Raw genomic sequence first — 20007 nt, 5'->3', positions numbered from 1 at the left:
AATGTTACTTCCTTCGCCAGGGCATGTATTGTAAACTCCTTCCTATAAAGTTCTTATGAACTCTGTAGATGCTGAAAGATCTTTCAGCAGGTATAAAATGATTTCAGGCGACAGACCGCATCTGATGAGAACACATGATATCATGTATGTAATGCTGAGCCACAACAGTGCTTTGAATCTGTAATTTTATAACATATTTTTTGTTCCCACATTATCCAAGAAAAGAAAATGTCTCCCATTTCAAGCAGCTGTGGACTGCTTGCAGCGGAAAATTGCAGAATTTACGAGTCAGTGCCGCGAAATTTTGAATTTGCCGCAGCAGAAAACAGAGGGCCTTAGGCATTGTGCTGCTGTCGGTGTTGACATTTGCTGGCACACAAAACCTTGTGCGTATCTAACACACACACACACACAAAGCCACATATGTCAGAAATTGAGTTGGATCATACCCTTTAAATGTTAAGCTTGATCACTGCATCGTTGTATGCATTGCATGTATTGTGGATATGGCATACCTCCGTAGGGGGCGGGGACTTGACTTCAAGCAGTTCTATGGATGAGTTATCGTGTCTCAACGTGAGGGGAGACTGTCGTTCAGCAAAGGCTTTCCTTACTACATGGGGCACATCAGAAGGAGAACCAGGTTGAACCACAGCAACTTCAGCCTGAGGTGTATCGAGGCTCGTGTCCGTAGCACGATCCACAAGAAAATGCACAGCAGTAGCCGGATCTTCTGGAGTGTAGTAATCAGATTCTTCTCCACCTGGTGAAGTATCTACAATACAGAAGTTAATCGATAAAAGAGATAGGGCGCAGACTAACTGGTGCATGATGATGAAGGAACGAAAAACCGAGAGACACGGGACACGAAGACAAGCACAAGAGTTCTCAGACACAGTAATGATTTAATAACACCAAACCTCCTAAACACCTAACAACTCCCGGAGGGGAGGGAGAGGGATAAAGGATGGCCTATTTACACTGTTCAAACGTTGCGTTATCGCCACCGTCTCTTTCAAAAGTCTTTTCCACTTATCCCTTTCCCTAGACACAACCACGGTTTCGCTGAAAATGGGCTCACAATTGCTGCATTGCCGAAGATGCTCAACTAGCTCGCTGGAGATATGGCTCTTTTTTAAGTTGAGCTGGTGTTCTCGAAGGCAGTCATTTAAACAACATCCAGTCTGCCCCACATAACAAAAACCACAACTTAAGGGAATAGAATAAACAACAGCACGTGTGCATGGTACAATCGCAGACTCATGCTTTACAGGGCAACCTTTTGGCACGACATTGAATGGAGTCAGTCTACTCAACCTGAAGGCATTAGAAAAAACCACTTTCAACCCAAAATTCCTCGCAACAGATAAAATGTTATGGGAGACAGAATGATAATACGGTATGACAACTAATTTGTCGGAAGATGAATTGGCATTCTCATTGATGATGTTTGGCTTAAGATGAAGCTTGGGTAGGAGAATAAGAGCCCTGGAAGTAATCAACTGCATGTCATAACCTGCTTGAACAAGTCTGTTAACCTGCCGTGAGATACTTGATGAAACACAATGAAAACAACTTTTTGAAGAAGCAGCATTTAGAAGACTTGAAATGATCCCAAACTTAACTAACTTGGAATGTGAACTAGAACATGGGAGGATGGGTTTGTTAGCATCGTTACCATATTGCCAACATAGACCAAAATGAGACACAAATGTAAGGTCAAGATATTTCAACTTATTGCAGGAAGGATAGAACTCTTGTGCTTGTGCTTGAGAACTCTTGTGCTTGTCTTCGTGTCCCGTGTCTCTCGGTCTTTCGTTCCTTCATCATAATACAGAAGTTATGTAACGAAACATGTAAACGAATATCCTTGCAACTCTGCTGCAAATGAATAATTACTAGAGCCTGAAGTTTTTGGGAAATATTATTTTCAAAATTCGGGTGGTAAAAATTGGGTAAATGAACATGTGATCTAAATTCATGCAAATTTGGGTGAAAAAACTTCTAGTACACTAAAACTGGGGAGAAATCGGGCTTAGTTAGTCAAAGTAACTGCACTGGATTGGTACAAATGGTGATGTAACTGCATTTGCTGCCAAACAAGTTAGTGTACATTCCTCCAGATGTCCCAGTAAGGCCAATTTGCTGGGTAAAGATCAGGTTTCACCCCAAAGAAGCAACCTTCCATTCGGGGTGCAACTTCGGAGAAGAATAGGGTTAAACCCTAAAACTTCAGGCTCTAATAATTACCATTTCAGAAAAAATATAAAAGCTACAGATGGACACCAGACAATGTCATCTCTTACTTCAAACATAGCATTTTTTAACATAAGAGGCACATAACATAGCAGCTTATTCCTGACAACATAACATAGGCAGCTTATTTGAATATAGTCCAATTGCCGGGAGTAGACATCTTTACTAGTTAGAACCGCACCGGCTTTCAACAAACATAACAAAATACAGTTAACGTTTCGGGTCCCATTCGGGTCCCATCATCAGAATGACGCTGTCCTGGTCGTCACCGGGTATTTACGTAGAAGAGGAGCGTAGCATTCTGGGAGGGGGCCTGGTTGTCGATTGATAGCTTCTTTTGTTTTCTTTATGTGCCATGACTCCAGCTGTCTCCTCACCCCCCATTTGTTCTTTTTCGACAGAATGCATGGGTTGTCAAGGTCTAACACGTGTCCTGTTTTGCGCGCGTGTTCACACAGTTCTGTTGGGTTTGTTGCTGATTTCTCGATATCTTTCTTGTGTTCCTTCATTCTTGTTCGTGTCTTCCTTCCTGTTTCTCCGATGTACATGGCAGGGCAATCTTGACAAGATACCTTGTATACAACGCCTCGTTCTTCTTCCGGTGGTGTTCTGTCCTTGGGGTGGCTTAGTACATTCCTCAGTGTTGTCGTGGGCTTAAATGCAGTTTTAATGTTCACCTGGGAGAGCACCCGTCTAATTGGTTCTGACACACCCTTCAGGTAGGGGATGGTAACGTACATGGGTCTTTCTTGACTACTTTCCGCCTGTTCCGGGCGTGTATTCATCATTCGGTGGTATGTATCACAGATAAATTGCTCGGGGTATGCCCTTCTTCGTAGATCCGCTTTGGCCTTTGTTATTTCTTCATGTGTTGTCTGATGATCTGAAGGGATCTTCATGGCACGTGAAAGCAGGGAACGAACAACCGATCGCTTGTGTTCAAGAGGGTGCCCCGAACCATAATGCACCACACCTCCGTGCTAACTAAAGGTATGAACTACGCCATCATTCCCCGAAGCATACCTGTTAGCGAGACTGTGTCGGAAGTAGAAGACAGACTGCGGCAAGTCAAAGATAAAACAGCAGCCATAGCGGCGAGGAACAAAGTAATCGGAATACTACAGAACGCAAACCTTCCGCCTAAAAACATCACAAAAGCTGAACAGAATGCTCTAAAAGACCTTCGCAACGACGAAACAATTGTTATTTTGCCCGCCGATAAAGGCAAAGCGACTGTGATACTGAATCGTGACGATTACGACAGCAAGATGGAGTCCATCCTTCAAGACCGCTCCCATTTCAGCGAACTATCGGGTGACCCAACAGCTGCATCTGAGAGAAAGATTGTTGCCGCGCTCAGGAAACTCAGAACTAAGAAACTAATTACGGACAGTCTGTACTGGAAACTTTTCACCTCCGACGGAGCGACACCGAAGATATATGGCCTACCGAAAGTTCACAAGAACAATTGTCCTCTGCGCCCCATTGTGTCCTTCATAGGTGCACCGTCCTATAACGTGTCTAAATTCCTGGCTGAACTGTTGGCACCTTTAATGTACAAGAACGACCGGTCGGTGAAGAACTCTGCGAAATTTTGTGAGCTCATCCGTGACATCCGCATAGACGATGGCGACGTCATGATGTCTTTTGATGTCATCTCCCTGTTTACAAACGTGCCCATTGACGTAGCTCTGAATCTTCCAATTCAAGAACAGGTTCTTTAAACAAACCGACGGATGCCCCATGGGCAGCCCAATTTCAACGACCATTGCCAACTTAGTCATGGAGTTTGTTGAAGACAAGGCCTTAGAGGACGCAGGACAATTCATCACCTTTTACAGACGTTATGTTGACGACACATTTGTGATTATTAAGAAGAATTTCACCAACACATTCTTTGACAAGCTGAACAGCATTCATCCTAACATCCAGTTCACGTGCGAGGAGGAGAAAGAGAAAAACATCGCCTTTTTGGATGTCCTCGTGCAAAGAGACCCGTGCGGAAACTTGAAGACCTCGGTTTACAGAAAACCGTGCGACACAGGTCAGGTCCTGCATTATGGTTCGGGGCACCCTCTTGAACACAAGCGATCGGTTGTTCGTTCCCTGCTTTCACGTGCCATGAAGATCCCTTCAGATCATCAGACAAGACATGAAGAAATAACAAAGGCCAAAGTGGATCTACGAAGAAGGGCATACCCCGAGCAATTTATCTGTGATACATACCACCGAATGATGAATACACGCCCGGAACAGGCGGAAAGTAGTCAAGAAAGACCCATGTACGTTACCATCCCCTACCTGAAGGGTGTGTCAGAACCAATTAGACGGGTGCTCTCCCAGGTGAACATTAAAACTGCATTTAAGCCCACGACAACACTGAGGAACGTACTAAGCCACCCCAAGGACAGAACACCACCGGAAGAAGAACGAGGCGTTGTATACAAGGTATCTTGTCAAGATTGCCCTGCCATGTACATCGGAGAAACAGGAAGGAAGACACGAACAAGAATGAAGGAACACAAGAAAGATATCGAGAAATCAGCAACAAACCCAACAGAACTGTGTGAACACGCGCGCAAAACAGGACACGTGTTAGACCTTGACAACCCATGCATTCTGTCGAAAAAGAACAAATGGGGGGTGAGGAGACAGCTGGAGTCATGGCACATAAAGAAAACAAAAGAAGCTATCAATCGACAACCAGGCCCCCTCCCAGAATGCTACGCTCCTCTTCTACGTAAATATCCGGTGACGACCAGGACAGCGTCATTCTGATGATGGGACCCGAATGGGACCCGAAACGTTAACTGTATTTTGTTATGTTTGTTGAAAGCCGGCAGCTTATTCCTTAACAGGCAGTTGACAGAAAGACACCACTGGTTTGAATCCCCAGTGCCCTTTCAACAACTTCGATTATTTCATCTAATTGGTACGCAAAACAGTACTAACTGAGCCCCTGACTGGTCAGTGAGCTCATCGGCCTTTATTCCAGTGTGACTGGTGAACCAAGCAAATGTGTTGTCTGTGTCCTGTCCCTACATATTAGTGATTAAACAAGCATGGAAAGGAGATTTGATTGGCTGAAAGCCGTTTTTAGTTTGTCAAGCACTGTGTAGAAATCGTTCACGTAGAATATTTCGGCTGAACAATGTTTTGTTACAGTGCAATTCAATTTATAAAACTGCTGCCGTGGCAGGAGGCTTGCAGGCTCGAGCAACGGGCGGGCAACATTAAAAGTGCTCTCATTCGCTATGAAAAATTTGTCTGCTTCAGACATGGCATGCTCCTTGTTTAACACAATGGAACTTGGTGTTCTGAGGCTGGAACACAGAAGGAAGGACAAACACACAAAACCTTAAAGCCTCAAGTAAAAAAATGTCAATTCAAATTCAATGACAAAATTCGCTGCAAATGCTGTTTGAATAAAGTAAACTATTCGATTTGTATTCAAAATTTCGAATATTCACCCAGCTCTAGTTGTTAGTTTGAGCTTGTCCTGTGCTGTCCAGTGTGTTTTTGCTGATCTGTTTTCTCAATGTATACCAATCAGTCCAGCTTTCAACACTAAGTGGATTGTACTGTTGTTGCAATGTAGCAATTGCTTTTTCCCTCTATTTCTGTACTAATGTTCGCTAATATTTCTTATGCATTCACCTCACCCTTAAAGCATAACTTCACCTCATAACACACTGAAGGCGAACCACTGCACAAAATGATACCAGTATCACTCCTGATTTGTAGAAAGCGTACTTTTCGCACGAATTAGCATAACCACATAAGTGACACAAAAAGGGATATGTCTCCCGCAGTCAACAAATCTGGGGAGAGAAGGATGCCATTCATGATGATTTTTTCCTAGGTGCATGTTATGTGGTGAAGTTCTGCTTTAGCAGTGTAGAGAACACATCCCTGTATAGCCTCCACCTTCATAGAGTAACAATGCACGCAATCATGATGAATAAAACATGTCTCTCTCTCTCTCTCTAAATAAATCAACTCAACGTTTCTTACCTTTTGACAGTGTCACTAATCTTTGTAAGGGGCTGTTTACGTGTGCCTCACCTGTGGCTTTGTTCTCTGTATCAGGACCTTCGCATAAGTGCAGGGAGTGAGGCGTGGAGACGGAGCTACTCCGGGGTGGTGCCGGACGCTGTGCCTGAGTCACTCCACCTTCTTCTAGAAGTGAGCGTGTTTCCGCCAAGTCTGTGTCATGGCTCTGCATATCCAGCATCACATTTGGTCACTTCAATGCCACACGTATGCAGGAACAACAGATATAAGAAATGTCCAGTAAAGAAATCAAGGTATAAAAGATGGAAAGTTATTACAGTAAAACCTCGTTAAAATGTTCCCGCGTAAGCCGTAGTTCCGCTTCGAAAGTACTCAAGCTGAGTCCCCGATGGGGGTGCCATTAAACCTAATGTATTCAATAACTGCTCAAGCCGCAATTTTTTCTTTTTTTTCCGCGTACATGTCAGTTAATCCATACTGTTTTCACACTGTCCTGCCGTATCGGTCACCATTTTAGTTGTGTACAGGTTGAGACTGTGAGTCATGGTGTCAAGCATGTGGCCAGTTATCACATGTCCCTTCAGTACTGCCGACCATTCCCTCTTTCAATATGCGAGGTCATGGGAGAAGGGCGAGGGCGGGCGAGGTCACTCAGGAACTGCAAGAACGTAAGGTCCTCCTTGAATTTCTTCCTCTCCCTCCCCCCTAAAGCAAATGAAGGTGTGCCATTCATAAACAGAGAAAAGGAGGAAGCCACGGGAAAGCGTGTAGTGAAAGCATGCGGCACCAGTGTGTTAGTAAGCGAAAATAACAGATTTCTGCCAATCAGCGTGAAATAAAGGGTCAGGACTGTGCAGCTTTTGTAAATGCCTCTCAAGTAGTGCTTCCCATCCATCAACCGGCAGGTGGGTGAGTATGTGCAATTTTCTGTTATGGTGTAGTGCTGCTTTGTGCGTACTTCTTCCGCGTCACTGCCAGGTACACCTTAACAGGGTTCTACTGTGTCAAAAACAAAGGAAAGAAAGGAGGCTGATAAAGGAACCATAATACCTTGCCGCCAAAAATGAATGAGAAGGGATTGTAAGAACGTAGAGAGGTTAGGAGGAAAATTGGGTTCAGATGGATTGCATGCACAGCATAATTTCCATAGAGAGAAATACCAAAAAGTTGATCAAAATGACAACGGTATTAGATCTTGTATGCCAGTAAATGGCTAGTGTAATTCAACAGTCATCCAAGGAGTACAGAGAGAACATGAAGTGTTCTGTTTGTGAGAGCTCTTGGCAACAAATACAATCTGTGTCATTTTTATTCTGCATCAGTTTGGTACACAGTGCGGGGGGACCAAGTAAAAAGCTGCAGTGTCGCGCTTGATGGGGCTCGTGCAATTAATCACAGAGTGATGCCGTTATCCAAACTCTCTTAACTTGAACTTGCGGACCATTCAAAGTGATGCTTGGTTCCTGTCAAAGTCATGTGTGTTTGAATGAGGAAAACACCCCAATTCGAACACACTATTAGTAGGGCCCGACTTTTTAGGGTGAAACCCATATCCGCCCGATATTTACCCCCCGAACGAAATCTGTAAAATTTGCGTTTAACCCGAATCTACCTGAAAACATCCGGGTCGCGTGGCACACTCATAAGCATGCATTAAAATTTTTATAACATTGCTAAACATTAGGTCCATGTTAAGACAAATTTTTACTAAACAAAAAAAAACATCACTCGAATATACCTGAATTCCTGACGACAGAATATGCCGTAACGAGATTTAACCCGAATACACCCAAATTTTCAAATGAAAAATATCACCCGATATTTACCCTCCGAATTTGGCCAAAAATAAAACCCGAAAAAGTCAGGCCCTAAAGTGATAAGGCGATATTGTGCTGGAAGGAACAGGAGCAAGGAATGAATCGCCGTAATGAAGCACAAAAATGCGACTGGCACAGGACAATGCCCCTTACTTGCGGAGAGCAAAGCAAGTCACCCTCGCAGTTTTCTCAACAGGACCCTTCCTGTGGACTGCGCAGCCAACAAAACGACATGGATGACAGTCAATATATCTTGGATATGACTGCACACTGTTTCTCATGAACAAAACGCAGACGCCACACCAAAGCTTGTGAGTCTGCTGCTAACAATATCGATAGAGTCATGGGCAACAAATACAAATGCATATGACAGATTATTTTCAACGCTAAGATATTGTACAGTGATAGCTGTATGAGGAAGCATATGTCAAAGTCCCGTCGTTGTGGCCCGTAAAATTTTATCCGGCGTGCCACTGACTAGCACAGCAGGCAAAGGGTGTCACACATCGAGCCAACAAGCTGCTCAACGCGATTTGGCTACACGAAGTCAACATGGCCCAACAGCAAGAAAACGCAGAGCGGTTGCACTGAGATGCCGCCGAGAATATCTGAAAGTTAGAAATGTCGAAGCCAAGGCCAAGAGACAGAAGCGGGAGAACAACAAGTACACGAGCACGAAACCGTGGTCAGGAGATTTAAACGGTCCCAGACGTGCGTACTAGAAACGAGTGCGCGTCCAACAGAGTTCGTGAAGAAGTTTCTGGATAATGAGCTTGGACATGTTTGTGACATGAAGGGAATTGATGTTCTGAGGCTGGAACACATAGAAGGGACAAATACATACAAAGCCTCAAGTGCCTAAGAAATTAATGATGAAAGAAGGACATCACTGAAAAGGTTAGCCAGCTGTAGGACTCGAACCCACATCCATAGGTCGGCGAATTCATTCATGATGGCCTTCACCGACTTCATTCACCATCACCTCATAGAGAATGATGTGATGTTGAATGAAGGGCATGATGTGATGTGAAGTTGAAGTTGAAGTTGAATCAAGGACTATGATGTGATGTGAAGTTGAAGTTGAAGTTGAATGAAGGGCTATGATGGGATTTGAAGTTGAAGTCCGCGTGATGGGATTTGAAGTTGAAGTCAGCGTGATGGGTTTTGAAGTTGAAGTCAGTGTGGTGGGATTTGAAGTTGAAGTCCGCATGATGGGTTTTGAAATTGAAGTCAGTGTGGTGGGATTTGAAGCTGAAGTCAGCGTGATTGGTTTTGAAGTTGAAGTCAGCGTGTGTGTGTTTGGAAGTCGAAGTCCGTGTGTTGGGTTTTGAAGTCAGCGCGATGGTTTTTAAGGGGAAGTCAGTGGGATGGGTTTTGAAGTCGAAATCTGCGCGATGGATTTTGAAGATGGTGGATAGGTTTCGAAGTCCTCATAATAGGTTTTGAAGCCGACAATGTTTAGTCGACGTCTGACGTTCACGTGTCGTGACTGTTACTTGTGCGAACGCGTGTGGGGTGAAGTGCAAATATGTATTGGAGTGCACCGAGCGAACATAAACGCTTCGCGTTTCGTGTCTGGTGTGGGCGTATGGACCTGACACTGCAGATGCCTGGCGGACTTCCTCCCCCCCCCCACCCTCGTTGTGTATCGGCGGTCGCAGGGAAGGAAAGTGTTTGGAACGCGTTACTCTCTCGCGTAGTGGGGCGCGGAGGGCAATGTCATGTAGCCGGAGGCAACTGTATGTTGCAAATGTGAGCGGTAGATTAGATCGAGATGCGATTTTGCGTTCTGCGGTCGCGCGGTCTGCACGTTGCGGTTGTTGTGTTTGACTCATTTGCTCGCCTACAGCTATAATGTGCGTATATATGTATATTGGATGGGTTTGGATTTGAGCCTCCGCCTTCGGTCGCGTACGCGCGTTTTACTAGACGACAGTAGATTGCTGTCCTGCTGACGAAGTGTGTTTTATTAGGCTTATTTTCTGTCTTCCTAGATTGCTTATTTTTCCTTTGTGTGATTGGTATCCAAATAGGACAAGATCAGGCTGGCATTGTTTTTGTGGACGCCTTTTATTTTAAATGTAATACACAGAGGTCACTACAGGTATCTTATTTATCTGAGGTTCATAGGTCATGTTTTGGGGAATTATGTGTTCCGCATGCATGTAGCATCCATCGGACACAAGTGTTCCATCAGAGCACGCAGCTGCTATTTCTTATGTATTCATCGCCAATAAAGTACATTTCAGCAGAGGTGGGGAAGATAATTACCACCCAAAAGTTGCTAGTTACGAGGTACGTCATTAAGCTAAATATGTAATGAAGTTACAACCTTCAAGTTCTCAAAATGAAATTAAGTGAGAAATGGAAGTTCTTGCTACCATGCCGAAATTAAGTTGGGAGCGGAGTTCCGAATATACCTTGTCAATTGGGCACAAAGTGAGAATTGGAATTCCAAGTTCTGCGAGTTCCCATTTTCCGCGCACATTTCATAGAACCTTGCCAGTGGCCTTATCACCTTCCCCGTTAACAAATGCACTCCACGAACTCCAAACGAACGCTCTGCTACGACCTAACTCAGAAGCACGTCGGAATTGCGTTTGCGTACATCCAGTACATCGCGCTGCAACAAGGCGGAGCAGACAGGCTGCTGGCGCCGCGCACGTGCAAGAGGCGGGGTCACTGTCATCAGATTTTTCAGCAGCAAAATAAAAAGAAAGGAGCCCGCGTTGTGCGTTCTGCCTGCTTGGACGTGAAGAGAAATAGAAATTTCTAACTTTGCTCATGATACTTTTGCGAAGTTACCTCAAAAAGTGACTAACACTACAGTCAAGTGATTATGATGAGAGGTTGTTTCAAACATCAAATAAAAACAGGTAAGAGTGGGAATTGTTGTAAACTGTGTCGACACATATTTATTCACAGATTGTGAGAGAAGAAAATAAACTGTTTCACGGACTGTAAGTTGGTGGTCTTCCGGGCTCCTTGCAGTCTTCACTTCAATTTGTGTCTCACATTCTGTATGTATTACATGTGTCCAAATGCTCCGGTCGTTAAGAATTCACTTAGTGTTCGTCTGTATATACCCTCCTCAGAGGAAAAAGAATACAATGGGTTACACTTTTCCGAGGGCAGATTCTCAGTTTTTGGTGTCAGTGATTTATCCAGACCCTCCTACATCCCTGTGACACCCCACCCCAAAGAAAAAAGTTTCGCGATACCCCTGCAAAAAAGGGGGCTTGCTGTTTCAGCTGTAATGACATGTCGGTAATCATATGTGTAAAGCTGTTATCCCGTAGCTGTAATAATGACCACGCCCCCTGTTTGGGATTCCAGATAAACCACTGCAGTGGTGTGTTGCATGAGAGAATTAGAGTAAAAACATATGTCCAGCGAAGGTGATCACAGGTCGCTGAATTCGTTCATGACTGCTATTTCCAGTGTCAGTAAGCATCATGTCACAAGAACTCATGTAATACTCAGTGGCAGGCCACGATGTATTCCGATGCCGAAGCTAATACCCCCACGTCACGAGTGAAAAATGGCACGGCGGAAAAGCCAGACGTACGAAGCCACATGGATGTGCAATGTACCGGCAGACACGGCGGTCGTACGAAGTCCCATGAACGTTCAATGTGCCGGCAGGCAAGGATGTCGTACGAAGCCACATGAACCTGCAATGTGCTATGCGCTCACTTAGCTGTCAACAACAGGCCCAACATTGTGCAACAACCCTACCGCGTAAGCAACATACCTCCCGCCGCCGTTCACATGCGACAGCGGAGGTCAAACGTTGCATCCCTCCCTTTCCTCCTTTCTTGGTGCACCCTGCTTCCAAGCCCAACCCAGAGCAAGGCGACCGCACCCTCCAAACAGCATACCCCTCCTCCGCTTACGCTTTCGCCGCCACTACCAGGAACTCCACGCTAACAGGAGCGAGGAAGACGCCAACGTCGTAATCCTCCAGCGGGCAGCCGGGCACACCAACGTAGGCCTTCGTTGGTATTCAACTTCGAAACCCCATCAGCGGTCACCCGAAGCTCCATGAACGCGCAATGTGCTATGCGCTCACTTATCTGTCAACAACGGGCGCAACATTGTGCAACAACCCTACCGCGCAAGCAACACACCTTCCGCCGTTCACATGCGACAGCGGAGATCAAACGTGGCATCCCTCCCTTTCCTCCTTCATTGGTAAACCCTGCTTCCAAGACCAACCGAGTGCAGGCTGACCGCACCCTCTAAACAGCATACCCCTCCTTCGCTTACGCTTTTGCCGCCACTACCAGGAAACCCACGCAAACACAGGCGAGCAGGACGCTAGCGTCGTAATCCTGCAGCCGGGCACACCCCACGTAGGCCTTTGTTGGAGTTCAACTTCAAAACCCCATCACCGACTTCAGCACCCATCATAGGAATTCAACTTCAAAACCCCATTACAAACTTCAACTTCAAAATCCATCACCGACTTCAGAACCCATCATAGGAATTCAACTTCAAAACCCCATCTCAAACTTCAACTTCAAAATCCATCACCGACTTCAGAACCCATCATAGGAACTCAACTTCAAAGCCCCATCACAAACTTCAACTTCAAAATCCATCACCGACTTCAGAACCCATCATGGGAATTCAACTTCAAAACCGCGATGGGATCTGAAGTTGAATTCTGATGATGGGCTCTGAAGTCGGTGATGGTTTCTGAAGTTGAAGTCGATGATGGGTACTGAAGTTGAAGTTGAATGATGTGATGTGATGTGATGGGTTCTGAAGTTGAAGTTGAATGATGTGATGTGATGTGATGGGTTCTGAAGTTGAAGTTGAATGATGGGTTATGATGTGATGAATTCTGAAGTTGAAGTTGAATGATGGGTTATGAAGTGATGAATTCTGAAGTTGAAGTTGAGTTACGGGCTCGGCCCTTTCGCGTTCATATTAATGGGATTACACGGAACAGTGTTGCTCGAGTAAATGTTTATTTAGAGTAGGAATCTTTTCAATATGAAATTTTTGACTGCTGTAACCATAACATTGTAACTGTCATAAAAATCGTATCTAGGATTCATCACAATGCAAACTGGCAAAGCGCTGTATTTCTGCCAGAGGTTTTTAAGAAAATTCACATAATAAATTTTACTGCAAACATGTCATACGAGGTGAAAAGTGTAGAAAACACGAGTCCATGCATTTTAGCGCCCTGTACCACAGGTCGCCGGGCTCAACACATCAGCGGCTCCGTCTGTTCCATGCTGCTTTATGCGAATGTGTCCAAAAATCTTCCCGCACCCTCTATTTTTATAATTTCGTTGCAACCTCCCTCCCTAGTCAAGTGCTACAAACCTTCATGAGCACTCCTCATTCATCTTCGTGTGCTCCATAAACTTAGTGTAACAAGAAAGTCCAGAGCAGAAAGCTGCTTAAGTTTTTCAGTCTTGACCCCACGAAACGTATTTACTTCGTTGACACTCACCGTCTTGCTTCGGTGGGAGCCTTGAGTCAAAAGTCGCACCTGCTCAGGTGCTGCCCCCCGGGAGGAGCTCCTTCGCAGGCGCCGGCTGTCACCACCAGTGTGTACAGCCACACGTGGAACTGCCTCTGTGGGACCATCTTGCTCGGAAGACGACACAACTTGCGCTACCACGACTTTTGAAGGCACCTCCCCCAGCGGTGATCCAAGAACAGATATGTTGCTGCCAGCGCGATGCCTAGAACACAAAATTGTAATAAAAATAGTGGAAGAAAAAATAAAAATATAAAAATAAGAAATTAAAATAGTGGGAAAAAAAGCAGTGTAACAACATACTGAGGATTTGAGGCCATCCAGCAAAAAACACCGAAAGTGAGTGTTCTCATTTAAACACTGTTGTGAACAGATTTTCTGAACTCCAAAAATTTTGACTTCTTGCCTGAGTGCTTGGTTTTTCAGACAACACAATCTCTAGAAAACTACATGCACTGTAGAACTGAGCCCAATATTTCAGATTGCTTTTTCGGCGGTCGAGCTGATGCAGTGCATGGCGTCTTTCTGAGTGGGACCAATGCTGTGGCTACTTCATAGAAGTACAAGAAATTAGTTGGCAATTGTATATGGCGAGTATGACTTCATCAAATACCATAACTCCACCAAAACAGGAATGGTGTAGACTGTTTACTGTAGAATCCAGCTCTCTTTTTATCATTATTATTATTTATTGGAAATGCAAGCTAACAGTTTTGCTGGTCTCAACAGCCAAACCCTATATCAAAGTTTTGATGTTCAAATTTGATGAGATCAAAATTAATTTAAATACATATACATTAGAGGTGTGCAAATATTCGAAATTTCGAATTGAATATTTGTACAAGTTTGAATATTTGATTTTTTTCGAACATGATAGAAGCTTATTACAAAGCTGTTGCGAGCTGCACGCTGGCATTTGTACATTGTGGTTACAGTGACGAACACGTAGAGTAGAACAGCTGCAAAGCGATGCGCAAGCTTTCATCAGCGAATGCGTCACTACACGTTCAGTAACCTGGCTGTTAGGAGATACCTATTTCACATAGATAGCCTGGACAGGATGAACAAGCAGGATTGCGTAACATGTAGGATTATGTAAATGTGGCCCTTCCCTTGTAGTCATTTGCAGGTTTGCTGTATGTGAATGCTTTGTACTATGTGCTTTTTGTAGAAAGTCAGCGTCACTGTGCGTTATAGCCATTTATAGATTTGTTGTATGGGTATGTGTTGTTTATGCTATACTAAATCGTATTTTGAGTGTTGCGGAACGACTAAAAAATGTATTGCTTTTTATTGCCAGAGGTTGCTGTGTAAAACATGTAAGATGCATATGTTTTTAGGGTCGTACTAGCTTACGCTATGATCCGTATGGTATGTTACAGTACTTCATCTGTTTATGCTGGAAAACAAAATAAATGAAATGAAATGAAATTAAAAAATAAACAAAACCGAAACCAGTACACGGTTGTGTGCAGCCGCAATTTTAAAGTCCGCCCCAGCCAAACGTAAAACCACGGTATGCTCCATGCATCGTCAGCACAGTCGCGGCTGAGGATTGCCAACGAACTCTGAACATTCGTGTGAGGCCCACAGTTCGGTGAAATTGCTGAAAAAAAAGCGGAACACCGCTGTTCACCGTGCCACTGCACGCACAGCCAAAACCGCACGTCTTCAACACGTCTTTTCTGTTTTGATTTGTGGTAGTCAGCGATATACACAGGGTGGGTGCTATAAGAGGTCAGTCACATTTTCGCGTGTGACGCTTTATCTACTTGAGAGACAGGCTTCCGCTACCACACAGTAAATAATTTGTGCTAGACAAACGTACGAAAACATCGTGGTTGCCATGCACCGCGTAAAAAAATTAATACGGCCACACAAATTTTCGTCTTCGTGCATTTCCTATGCACTATACCAACGGATGGGGACGTAAGTTTCTGTGGTCGTATTTATTTTGTTACACAGTGCTTTGTGACCACAATTTTTTCGTAGGTTTCTCTCGCGTAAATTCCTTACTCTGAGGCAACGGAAGTCTGTGCGTTAACGAGATATCGGTCAAAGAAGCATCACATCACGCACGAAAGTGTGAGTGACCTTTCAGAGCATCTGCCCGGTACAATAGAATAATGGTCGCGTGCGATGACAGCGATAATTGAAGAGTGGGACGTGATGATATTTCAACATAGTTTCTCCAACTCCGGTCACTATGTGACCGTATGTTTAAAGGGGCAAATAGGATGATAATAACGCTGCAAAGTCATTTGAAATTGCACTAATGGCGAATTTGGGTGGTCATTTCGTGGCAACACGGCCTAGCGCTCGGAAATTGCTAGGTCGGACGCCGAGCTGGATCACGTTACCGTTGCCAGTCTTGGGTAGTAACTCAGTTACTTTTAACTTTTAACTGTAACTAGTTATATTTCCAGGGAAGTAGCTTTTAACCGTAACTAGTTACTCTTTCTGTGAATGTAACTGCAAGATGTAACTAGTTACTCGAATAAAGGTCGTTCCTTTTTTTTTCTTTACCCTACCTTCCCCTACTTCCTCCCTTTTATCCGTAACCAGTATGTTCCCCCTTGCCTTGGGCTCTCGACCGAGCAGGGTATTCCAGCTTTGCGAACAGAAATCAGTGAAGTTAGTGACCCTTATTTAGCTAGTGGTAGTAGTTAGTGGAAGACTATTTTTATCGCACTTCAGAAAATGTAGACAAATGAACGTTTTTAACAATAGTATCACCCTGTCATGGTCATTTTTTAAAAAGTAGCTATAATGTAACTGAGTTACTTTCTCTCAGTAGCTGTACCTGTAATTAGTTACTCGACCGAGAAAGTAACTGTAACTGTAACGTAGTTACTATTTTTGGCAGATAAATTGTAACTGTAACCCAGTTACCTTTTAGAAGTAACGTACCCAAGACTGACCGTTGCCACTCGAACATGAGTGCTAGGAATCTAGTGGTTTTAGTTACTTGGATCATGCTAGGGGCATCGCGGTCGCCCGTCTTCGAGTTCTGTCGTCTGCTAAACCACGTGATTTCAACGTGCGGGCCAATGTGGGCACTCACCACTGTTGCAGTGCGGATGTGACGACACCGGATATAGTTGGGCAACCCGCTGCTCGGTCATGTTGAGACTGGGCAAAAAAAGTGCCAGCTGGCAAATGTCGTGCGCTCGGTAAGCACCATGCGAACATGCAAGATTGCTTCACTTTAACCGGGATCTGGCAAAACATGTTGCCACAAAATGACCCCCCGAATTCGCCATAACTGCTGTTGGAGATGATAGCACACGACACATAATGCCTTAAGCCCGACCCGCATGGAGCAATTTTGCTCGCGACTCGCTCGGCGTGACAAAGTTTTGGGGTCGCATGTAGATTTTCGCCATGAAATGAAAGAAGTGCTGAACACGAACGGCGCGGAAACAATCGCATCGGAACGATGGTCTCGCGTGTGACAGCACAGCGGAACAGTGCAGTTTCTCACCTATGTGACAGATGCACAAGGCAATGTCAGTGCAAGAAGAGAGCACTTGCCACCTTCATTTTCCTTCTAAAATCTGCTCATCAATAAACCATCCCACATTCTGAACATGTCATTGCCCTTTACTTCCATTCTGTCTGTTTCACCAGCACTTACAATGCCAACACAAATGAAATATCTTTGACGTTCAAGTTGCTTTTAGAATTTTCAGCTTGCCCTATGAGAAGAGCACATTGTTTTATTGTAAAAATAATTTTACTGTACATGTGCATACAGGCATGTATGCCCTATGCTAGGCCAATACATTACCTAATACATATTAGTTGTTAGCATTTGGGGCTTTTTTCTAAAGACCTACAGAACACAACAGTGATCATGCTTGTTTTCAAGGCTTAATTGTTACTCTTGGAAGCATTTATCTAGGGTTCCGCATTTTCTATGTTTATTTTTGGGCGGATTCGGCGTATGTTTTTCAGTATTTATTGCTCTTCACGAAATCGGTGTTTTTCCATGTTTTTCCTGGCGTGAACACGGTTTACCCAACAGTTATCGGTGAATAGAAATCACAATGCAATTTCCGCACGACGCTCATTCAACATGGCATTGTTCGCTGTGGTGGCGTTTTACAGCAAACAAAAAAGTAAACAAACATTTTTCACAACCATCATATTTATGTTTGGTTTTCTGATCTTAATCAACAACTTGCTGGGCATGTGCAGAAGTTTATCTCTGTTATTGCTCCTGGAATGTCCCTCTGTATTAGATTTTTTTTCGGTTAAAACCGAATGAGGGGAAATTTACCCGGCATATGTCTTTTGGAGTTTCGCAATTAAAACCAAAAACACGGAACCCTATGTTTATGCTATGTCGTGATATTCGATATTTGATTTGATATTTGAAGGACAAATTTGCAGATTTTCGTATTCAATTCGTATTCGAAAATTTCAATATTTGCACACCTATATATAGGTTTGTGGCATATAGAGGAAGAGGCTGAGTAACACGGCTTAGATTCTCATGCATCATTAAACCATATCATTTTTAGAAGACCAGATGTTCTCTGCTCATGCAGCTCATGCTAACCTGTTGATGCGAAGGACTCTTGCAGAGCTGTCTGGACTACCAGCATCTTGTGGAAGGCCCACAGTCAGGTGAACTGCAAAAGTAGATGTCGCTATCAAAAGCAGTTAAACACATACATACCTTCATTTTGAACATTTGTGATACCTTTTTTGGAACTTAAATTGAACTTTGTAATTTTTCATAGTGAAACACTGTTCACACAGTTTGTGTAACATGGAAATGCAAATATCCCCGAATCTTGGAAGTCTGCATATATCTAACGCAATATCTGCAGTAGTTTGCACCAAAACAACTGCAGCAGTTGATTACCTCTGCGAGTGTTACAAACAGATCATATAATCAATTTGCCACTACAGTTATCCCCCAGTCTCAGAAAGCAGTCATAGCTTCTGGAAGCATTAGTGTAGAGAAAACAGGACACGAGAGACGAAGACGACACCGACAGGCCATAGTCATGGTGACGTCGGATATAAGCAGAGCCGGATCTCTTCGGGTTGTTTCGAGTCAAAATTTGGGGTGCAAGATTACCTTGGGAACAAGAAGACCTGGTAGAATCGGGTGAAATGTCTTTCTCAAGCATGATTAAAAAAAGGAAGTCTATTTCCCTCAGCACGGGTAAAATTGCAAAAAAGAAAGGTGTCTTACGGCTCTGCGGTAGCAATCTGCTGCCGTGTACCAGCCAAGTGGCGGAAAAGGAGAAGTGAGACAAAGGCAAGAGGAAGATGAAAAAATAAAACAAGAAGGGGCAGTCTGGAGCACTGGGGCCTGGAGCACTGGGGCCTGGAGCACTGGAGTCTGAGGCACTGGTAACATCAACTACATTAGACTGTGCTCATTCTTTGTGGACTCTGGATGTAACGCAATTTTGTGAAACTTCGTTCTACGTCACAGCTTCCACTTCGAAGGCAGATTAATGAAAGTGCTGTAGAAGCAAGCACTGAATACCTGACTGAAGAAGATAAAGTTGTCCAGCACTACAATGTCATCACCTGAGAGTGCCTTCTTCATGCATGTACTGTCCAAACTCCAATTTCAATTGCTCACTACAATCCGAGATTAGAGAAAGCAGTGCTTCGTAGTCATCAAAAGTACCTGTCGTGGAAGCTATGAATGACTAATACAGCACAGCAGCTTCTCTCAAAATTCCCATCTGGGAAGGCATGCATATAGTGCCAAGCGAGTTCCTACTTGTGGTGTTACTCCATTTGGTAAGCAAGTGATCAGAAAAGGTACAACAGGTCACTTTCACAGTCATCCATACGTCTTGATAAAATTGCCAATTCTTATGACATCAGGTTTTGTCCGAAAACATCCAGCTCTAGACATAAATCTCATCTACAACCTTCATGGATCTTCATTTGATAGTTGTATAGGTTCTCCATACTATTCCCATATGTCCCCTGCAGTAATAAGAGCTGATGATGCATTGTGGTACCAGTGATACACCTGAAGCCCAAACATCCACAGTGAGAACAAATGGGGATGTTCTGATAACGAATCAGTTACGAGCCACACGGCTCGTTCATGGGTTAATTTTGCCCAACTGAGGGTTCCTTCAGAAGTGCTCAAATTTCAGTGCACTGAATTTATGAATGAGATGACGTAGAGATAATCGCCATTCAGAGCACACAGCTGGGCATTGGCAAGGTTTAAGTGCTGTGTTCGCTTTTAGCTTGTGTGTGTCCTTTCAGAGTACCACTGGCCACAGCTGTTACTATGTTCCTCTTTACGGTGATAACGGCATCAGTAAGGTTTCGCAGCCTTGACGGTGATTACAGCGAGCGTAGCATAAATGATATGATGTCTCAACATCATGTGGTACAGTTGACGTCACCAATGACATCACACCACCTGCA

At 44.1% G+C, this 20007-nt stretch overlaps 1 protein-coding gene across 2 annotated transcripts in view; it reads right to left on the bottom strand.

The window, feature by feature from the left end:
* The window catches only part of LOC135391356 (E3 ubiquitin-protein ligase MGRN1-like), a 46288-nt gene that overhangs the window by 15309 nt on the left and 10972 nt on the right, over window positions 1–20007 (bottom strand). The window contains exons 11-14 of one of the 2 annotated variants that reach the window (XM_064621605.1): window positions 18152–18224; window positions 13558–13792; window positions 6322–6475; window positions 516–775 (exon numbers count right to left, since the gene is read on the bottom strand). In XM_064621605.1, coding sequence (XP_064477675.1) covers window positions 516–775; window positions 6322–6475; window positions 13558–13792; window positions 18152–18224 — 722 coding nt within the window. Of the gene's footprint in view, window positions 1–449; window positions 776–6321; window positions 6476–13557; window positions 13793–18151; window positions 18225–20007 lie in introns of both variants that reach the window. The other variant, XM_064621606.1, reaches the window with a different exon arrangement.

Source organism: Ornithodoros turicata, chromosome 4 (assembly GCF_037126465.1).
Source record: "Ornithodoros turicata isolate Travis chromosome 4, ASM3712646v1, whole genome shotgun sequence".
Lineage (NCBI taxonomy): Eukaryota > Metazoa > Arthropoda > Arachnida > Ixodida > Argasidae > Ornithodoros > Ornithodoros turicata.
This window is presented reverse-complemented; position numbering and strand designations above follow the sequence as displayed.